The 8918-nt window shown below is 39.4% G+C and overlaps 1 protein-coding gene across 1 annotated transcript in view; it reads left to right on the forward strand.

Annotated features, from left to right (window-relative positions):
* The window catches only part of LOC140734412 (calmegin), a 32346-nt gene extending 28901 nt beyond the window's left edge, over positions 1 to 3445 (forward strand). Inside the window, exons 14-15 of the mRNA XM_073058321.1 lie at positions 331 to 413; positions 3065 to 3445. Of these exons, the coding sequence (XP_072914422.1) occupies positions 331 to 413; positions 3065 to 3145 (164 nt within the window). The 3' untranslated portion in view covers positions 3146 to 3445. The remainder of the gene's footprint in view (positions 1 to 330; positions 414 to 3064) is intronic.
* Positions 3446 to 8918: the final 5473 nt, after the last annotated feature.

Here is an 8918-nt window from a genome sequence, read left to right on the forward strand (position 1 = left end):
GCAACAAAAAATAAACAATGAACGTTGAGAACATGAGATGAAGGGTCCTTGAAAGTGAGACCGTAGGTTGTGGGAACAGTTCAGTGATGGGGCGAGTGAAGTTATCCCCTCTGGTTCAAGAGCCTGATGGTTGAGAGGGTAATAACCATTCCTGAACCTGATGGTGTGGGTCCTGAAGCTCCCGTACCTTCTTCCTGATGGCAGTTGACTGCTGATATCCAGTTTACAGACCAGTTCAACAATCAGATTCTTCAGTGCTAAACTGTCATGTCTCCACTCCACCTTGGACTGGACTTGTTAATGATTGTTAATCATGATCTGCATTCTCAGGTAACCCTTTCCATGATCAACAAGGGATGGACAAAGAAAGTGCCCGGAGACAAATGAAAGCAGAATGGGAAATATCTGCACAGGTTGGAATTCCAGAACATTTCTTTAACATTGAAATGTTTTTACTTTGACCTAACTTTTCAAATTGAAATATTTAGCAGAGCTCTTATCTGTAACATTTTCCAGCATCGTTTTGTTTTATAAATCACATGACAAACCAATACTCCCAACGGTTCAACTTGTGAATTATTGTCTGAAAGTTATAGCAGGTAGTATCAGGTTCTGTGCACTACATGATCCAGATTCATTTAAAAATCAAATGCTCTCAGATCTCAGTGTACTTGGTTCTGGGCCCTCCGTGTGTGTGATGCTAGAAAACTCGAGCATTACTGTCCAGTGATGATGTAACATTCCCTTTGATGCTGTTTCTGGGATTTTCTAAAGATTATCTGCATGGGCTCTTTTAAATATCGTTCTTGTAGACACAGATTCACAGTGCTTAGAGCCTGCTTTTATGTGACTAGTGAGACCATTGCTGGGGGGGGACCTGACTCAGCCAGGGCTCCTTAGCTCTTTTGTGGAGATTCCTTTTGTCCCCTCACACACATTTTCAATACAGCATAGTTGTAATAATAATAACTTACTTCTAGAGCACTTTCATACAATGTAGTTCAAAGTGCTTTACAATGGAATAAAGTGTAAACATGAAAATAAAAAATAAAAATAAACATGAAAAAAGTCAAAAAGATTTAGTCAAAAGCGAGGTTAAATGGGTTTTGAGCTGGCGTTTAAAAGTGAGTCTGCATCCCTTATAGTTTTAGGTATTGAATTCCACAGTTCAAAAAAGCTGATATACCAATGATCTTTTGAGGGAGATTGTTGAAATTTAAGAGAACAGAGGAAGAAGACTTGTGAGCTGAAGCAGGATTATAAAACAAAAGTAATTCTGTGATGTATTCCCATTCCAGACCATTAAGAGCTTTAAAGACAATTAAGGAAACTTTAAGATCAATTCTAAAAGATACAGAAAGCCAATGCAGAGTAGCTGGGACGAGAGTGGTATGGCCCCCTCATCCTGGTTTTAATTAAGAGTCTAGCAGTGGCATTCTAAATGAGTTGAAGTTTGGTAAACCGATTGCTTTGGAAGGCCAGTAAAAATGCATTGCAGTAATCTCGTCTATTTGATATAAAGGCATTAATTAGTTTTTCAGCATCATTACCTGATAGAAACAGACTGTCACATGCTTATCATCCCAGCCTGACATATTCCCCTTATCCATCAATTTATCACGCAGCTTGATTCAACACCCCCTTCAAGAGATCAGACTCAGCTAATGATTCCTTATGACCTTCCCACCTGGGAAAACAAGCCCTTAACCCCATCCTCCAAACAATCAATAATCCAAACCCTTACCTAAGCTATCTGCTCCAACTCAGTCCAGACCACCCCTCTTATTCCTCACCTCCTTGACCCCCTAAACCCAAATCTGTCTGAGTTCCCAACATGTTAAGACCAGGGATAAAAGAGTCAAAGGCCCTCCACAGCCACAGTTTTAATGTGCTTTTGCGGGCACTGACCTGCATACAGGCCTGAAACTTTTTTTAAAACATATGTAAGTGAGCACTTTCTTTGTCAGAAAATATAGTGATCCTCCTTTCTCCATAAACCATAGCAACAGTGATACACTGGAAGTAGACGGCTTTTTATTGTTCCAGCAGCACAGTGGTTGGGATTTTCACTATATTGTCATTTCCATCATTTGCACATCATTCTAATTTGCTGACTCGTATCTAAGTACAGCAATTGAATCCTCAATCATCTCTGGCCAATTTGCTGTCTTGGTCTTAGTAGCAATGTCAGAGATCCACCCTTCTAAGGCTATGTTCTACACTAATCTAGATTCTAGTAATTGAAAGGAAAAAGAGTTTCATATATCTATCACCCCTAACAACACATCAAAGCACTTTAAAACCTATTAAATTCTTCTGGAAAAGCAGGTGTATTTGAAATGCTGGGAATGCACAGAAAAATCTCAGAAATAGACATGATAATACCTAACTGATTTGTTTAAATGACATAGTCATAAGGCCACAGCGAGATGCTACACAGAAATAGGCCGTTAAGCAACCACCAATCACCCATTTACACTAATCCCACATTGATCCCATTCTTTCTCAGTAGAGGAATAATTATTGACAAGGACTATTCTGTTCTTGCTTGAACTGTGCAATGAAAAGCCCTACTTTTATCTGAAAAGGCCTTAGTTCAACAAACTGAAAAATACAAACCTTTCAACAGTGGAGCACTATGTCTGATGCCAAGGAAATAATGTTAACAACAAACAAATTAAATGTCAGTTTTGTAAAAGAAAGATATAATGCACAGGAGTCATGATATTCTTATCTAATTATATACAAAGTCATAATCAAGAAGCAATTTTAATTATCCCTTATACCAAGATATACTATGAATACCGAGGCAAACCGTAGATACTAGCCTTTTAACAAAAATTGCAAACAAGGGCAGTAATCTCCAATCAAAGCACAAAAAATGTCAACTACAGAGTTGATGATTTTGAACGTGGTCAATACTCTCAAAGAGTACGGACACCTCATGAGTTTAGAAAGTTGTCGTTCTTCCACCTGGAGGAAGTTTGTCAATAGAAGAATTTCGTTAAATTATAGGCATAAAGGAAATGAAGCCAGATGTTTATGGAATTTATTCTGTTTGCAGGCACAAGGGAGTGGTGACTCAGGCCTAGGGCAGATTCCAGTTAAGGAGGCCCTGCGACACCGCACGACCAGGCCGGAGTAATGTGCAGAGGATTCATCACAGCTAAAAGAAAGACTTTTACACATTTCCAATTGACAACCTGACCAGAGCTTCACGGAAAATCTGGATATTTCTGAAGATCTTGATTTTTATTAATGTGGTCTTTTTTCTTGTTTTTTTTCAAGAAAAACAGGGGTTACCTGGTTTTATTTGTCATAATATGATAAAAGTAGTGTTCTTATTTGAATTTATAGTTTTCCTGGAAATACTAGATAGGGTAAAACCTTACACATTATTTCAAGTTGTGATAAAATTAAATATTTTTTCTTCTCTACACTGAAATGGAAGAGAATATATTTTTTTCAAAGTTGATGGAACACAAATCATTTAGCACAATTCTCAGATCCAGTTATGGCACAGGTAATGTGCTGTTCACTAAAAGTAGAATTACAAAATTCCCTCAATTCTTGTTTCTAGCTTTGAGTACTTTACCTCAAAATGAAGCTGCCAATACATCCTCTCCAACTTGATAAGGCCGCTTGCAGCAACACCTTTGTGATGTTTCGGTGGCCTTCAGTTTTTCACAACGTTTATTATGTGTTTGTCAAAATGTGGGCCTGTAGCTGCCCTGAGCCATTAACAATTAAACAGACTTTGACATTGGAGTTAAATACGGCCCAGAGTAGACATCCTTTATCAAAGAAGGTTACTTAATCTTTGGATTTCTAGTTTTCAAGCTCACCTTTTCTGTTGCAAGCCTTCAAAAAGCTGTAACTATGGAATTTGCTGGTGAACACTTAGTTCTAGTTCACTAGCCGTCCGTATCCTACTCCAGGATAATATTTCTAAATATTTTCATATCTTTTTAATAATAATTTTTCATAATTCTCTAATTTTTCCTCTAGGTATTCAGTCTGTGAGACAACTGGGTAATTTGCCAACCTTTAAGAAAAATCTAAGTGTTAGAAGTGCTTTAGTGCAGTGTAAAGAGAATTTCCAACAATGCAGACAGAAACATTGGATATCAGTACTGCAATAGGTCATCATCCCTACATTATGGAGTACACCAAAGGATGTCATAATGTCAGAGCCCATTGCTCACTTAGAAATTCAAGATATTTCCATGATATGCAGTATATACTTATCAATTAACCATTTACTAATGCAGATAAAAGTCATATTAATTTATTTAGTACTTTGACAAGGGAAACAAAGTAGATGTTTAATATTAATATATGAAATGATAAGGGGTTAGCACAGGATGATGGTTCTGGCATTAAGACAAATCAATGATCTTAATGAATGGTAAACAAGGCTAAATGGTCTTTTCCTGCCTATGTTCCTCTGTTGTCTGGAAGATAGAGCACTATAGCACAGAAACTGACCTTTTGGCCCATCTAGTTTACGCCAGCCTGGTCCTATTTACTGGCAACTGGATCAGAGCACTCCATACCCCTCTCATCCATGTACCTATTCTAACTTCTCCTAAATGTTACAATTGAACCTGAATCCATGTCTTCCGCTGGCAGCTCATTCCACGCTCCCACCATCCTCTAAGTTCTCGTCTCACCTAACCTGAAGGGGAAAAACCTGCATGCATTTATCTGAACTATACACCCACTTTTCCCTATAACTCAGGTCCTTGAGTTCTGGCAACATCCTTGTATGTTTTCTCTGTACTCTTTCAAACTTCTTGATATCATTCCCATAGGTAGGTGACCAGAACTGTTCAAAATACTCCAAATTCGGCTCACCAACTCCTTTTATTTATTGAGGTACAACAAAGAGTAGGCCCTTCCAGTCATGCTGCCCAGCAAGCCCCTAATCACAGGACAATTTACAATGACCAGTTAACCTACTAACCGATATGTCTTTGGATTGTGGAGGAAACCAAAGCACCCAGAGAAAACCCTCACATTCCACAGTGAGGAAGTACAGGTGGCGTCGGAAATTAACTCCAAACTTTGACACCCCGATCTGTAATAGTGTCATACTAACCACTACACTACCATGGTGCCCGACTCCTATCACCCCAATTGCTGTGTTCAGTGCCCTGAGTTATGAAGGTGTGGTGAACTACATATACCTGTCTGGACATGCCCCTCTGCTGACTGCTCCTGTGGCTCCTCCCACAGACCCCGGTATAAAGGCGATTGGAGGCACTGCTCCTCCCTCAGTCTCCAGGATGTTGTGTGGTGGTCTCTTGCTGCTAATCGTGGTCTCTTGCAGTTAATAAAAGCCCATCGTTCGCCTCCCGTCTCCGAGAGTTATTGATGGTGCATCAGAAGGCCAATGTGCCAAAAGCTCTCTTTGAAATCCTATCTACTTTGCTGCCAGTTTCAAGTTATGGATTTGTATTCTCAGGTCCCTTTGTTACGATGCAGATGTTAGTGCTCTACCAATGGTCACAGCACCAATCCCTGTGTCACTAGTCACAAGCCTCTAGACAGAAACAACCAGAGAGATGTAAGAAATACTAATTTTCTGGCTTTTGTAACATTACGTTTTAAGATTAAAGACAAATAAATTGATGATACACCAGCTGCCTAGGAATAAAAGCAGTACAGAGTCAGCTTTGCACTGAGCCACTGTATTCAGGGTGTGGAGCTCTGAGCATCTCCAGTCTGTTTGGTACAGTATAGCCCTGTATCGCTCTTCAGAGTGGGAGAACTAAGAAAACTGCTTTAAGATGACACTTCTGCTGATAGCTTTGAAAAGAGTCAGCCAATCGTATGGAATATCACAGCCAGAAGCTGGCAATGTTACAGACCCTGTTAATGACTGACCATTCAGCAAATTTATTAGCATGCTCCAGATTAAAGAATCATCACCAAGAGATGGCGTACTTCCAACTCAGCTGTGGAAAAGTAATGGTTTAGACACATGTTAAATCCTGTGACATACACTGTCCTTTCACATTTTGCAGGTGTATGCAAAGGTTTTTTAAAATCGCTTTTGCAATGTCAGGCAGGGGAATGGTTTGCAAATTAAATGCTCATTCACCAACATTGACGACAATAATATCTGGCCCATAATATGCAAATTTTTTACCTCAATTGAAGGGGGCAAGTGAAAATACAACATGAAGCACTTCCAGGCCATTAATGTGACTGGGTAATTTCTATGACGTTGTTACACCACATGTGGAAAAAAGCACAATAGGCACATTGTAGTCGTCAGTGCCAAGGTATTTTTAAACTCTTCAAAAATGGGCATATGCATAAAAAAGTACACCATATGGATCTTGCTCTGCAATTCAATAGGAACATGATTGATTTTTGACCTCAGCTCCTCTTTCCTTGTTCTTCATCGTTTTTTATTCCTGTACAAATCTTAAATCTTGCTACATAATTCAGCCTCCATGGCTCCCTCAGGTAGAGCATTCCAAAGCTTTCCCCACCTCCACATCTTAGTTCTAAAGCTTTGCTCTTAAGTTAATTTCCCCCATGTTCCTCATGAGAACATGCTCCTGTCCATTGAGTTGAATTCCAGAACTGAGGTGAGGGGTAAATGTCGCTGATGACAAAAGTGTAACATCACGGAGCTTCAGTGATAGTGAAGTCAATGAGCATCAAAGGGAAAACTTTCATCATGTCTTGGAGAAAGGAAAATCGGCTGTGGTGTTTGGAGGTTTAGAACGTCACTGCAGGAATTCGTCAGAGTGGTGAGCCAGGCCCAGTCATCTTCAATTGTTTCATGACTTTCCTTCTACCCTAAAGATCAGAAATTGATACATTCCTTAATCATAGAGTTTTACAGCATGGAAAAGGCCCTTTGGCCCAACTGGGCCATGCTGACCAAGATGCTTAGCTAAGCTTATCCCATTTACCTGCATATGCCCCATATTCCTCCAAATCTTTTCTATCTACATATCTGTCCAAATATCTTGTTAATGCCTTTACTATTTCCTCTTGCAGCCCATTCCATATAGCTATCACTCTATGTGTGAAATAATTGACCCCCCGAAACCCCTTTTAATCATTCCCTTCTCAATCCCCCTCTCAATTTAAATTGCCTTCTAGTTTTAGACTCCCATAACCTACATAATTTTCCATACCATTCACAGCTCCTTATCAAATGAAGCAGCCCTTGCCAACATACATCATGACGGAGATAAGATAGACCATATTGCCACTGGGCAATGACAATCTCCAAAAAGGGAAGGTTTAATCACTGACCACTGATATTCAATGGCCACCATCGAGTTCCCCCACCATTAATATTCTGAGGATCACTATGGTAGAAAATTCATTTGGATCAGCCACATAAGTACTGTAACCACGAGAGCAATTTAGAAGCTGAATGTCCTCCAGTGAATGATTTACTTCCTGATGACCCAAGGCTTCTCCTTCATCTCTATGGCACAAGTCAGTAATATGATGGAATACTTTCCACTTCACTAGCTGAGTGCAGATAGAACAACTTTCAAGAACCTCAGCATCTAGGATGAATGTACTGCCACATTCACCCTAGAACAGGGGTGTCAAACTCATTTTAGGTCACGGGCCGGATTGAGCAAAATGCAGCTTCATGCGGGCCGGATCAGTCGGACGCGTGCGAACGCAGCTTTCGTTGCCTCCGTTTTTTCAGCCTGCTCTCATGTGTCTCAGTCTCTGCTATAACTACAAAGTGTTTCACTTTACAAATTCCGTTTCTTATGAAGAAGACTGCCGAATAAACACTAAAAACCCTGAAAACCTGGTACCTGAATAAACTCAGCATTAGCCATATCATACGCCATAGGCGCTTCGATTACTGGGGCCAGCTTTAATAGTAATTAGATATTATCTCGCGGGCCAAAGATAATTCCACCGCGGACCGGATTTGGCCCGCAGGCCTTGAGTTTGACATATATGCCCTAGAAGGACAGCAGTGATTCAAGCTGAGGTGGCACACAACCACCTTCTCAACAGGGAATGGTTGGGCAATAAACTCCAGCCCTACTGTGTTGAGCCCAATAAGAATCATTGGTACATCAATGGATAATCTTTCATTCTTCTGAATTATTATAAATATTGTTCCAAGCTAAATATTGTCTGAATCAATCCTCATAAAATAGCTCCATTATTCCATCAATTAACCTAGTGAACCTTCTTTTAACTGCCTCCAAGACAAGTATATCCCTCCTTAATTAGGAAGTTCTCTTAAACCTGTATGCTCTTGTCTGGTTCAGTTTTAGTGTTTTTTTTTAAACGACACAGTCATTTAACAAACCTGTAGTATTATTTGTTCAGCAATCTGTCTTACTTAAAATTCCAATAATTTCCAACTTATCTACCTATCTATCATTTTCTTGACTGGTTAACAATGTTGGTAAAATTTTGCTATTTTTGTCTACAATTTCAAAATGCAAGTAGGACAACATGGTTTTGAGATTGGAATTGCAAGAGGAATATTATTGTCACATGTACCGGGGTACAGTGAAAAGTCTGTCTTGTACTGTCCGTACAGATCAATTCATTACTCAATGCACTGAGGTAGTACAAGGAAAAAACAATAACAGAATGCAGAATAAAGTGTAACAACGACTGAAAAAGTGTAGTGCAAGCTGACAGTAGGATGCAAGGTCATAATGAGGTAGATTGTGAGATAAGAGCCATGTTATCATACTAGGGAACTTTTCAATGGTCTTATAACAGTGAGTTCCCTAATTCATCTATCTATATATATTTTTGAATGGTTCTTAATGTCAGTGAGATGGTGTTAACTGTGTCTACAATTTCTTAATGCAAATATGCCTATGTCATGGTAAGTTCCAAATGTATAGCAACAAACATATCAAACAAGCCAGAAGATTTTAAGGTCTTAGTAGATG

The sequence above is a fragment of the Hemitrygon akajei genome, chromosome 10 (genome assembly GCF_048418815.1).
Source record: "Hemitrygon akajei chromosome 10, sHemAka1.3, whole genome shotgun sequence".
In the NCBI taxonomy this organism is placed as follows: domain Eukaryota; kingdom Metazoa; phylum Chordata; class Chondrichthyes; order Myliobatiformes; family Dasyatidae; genus Hemitrygon; species Hemitrygon akajei.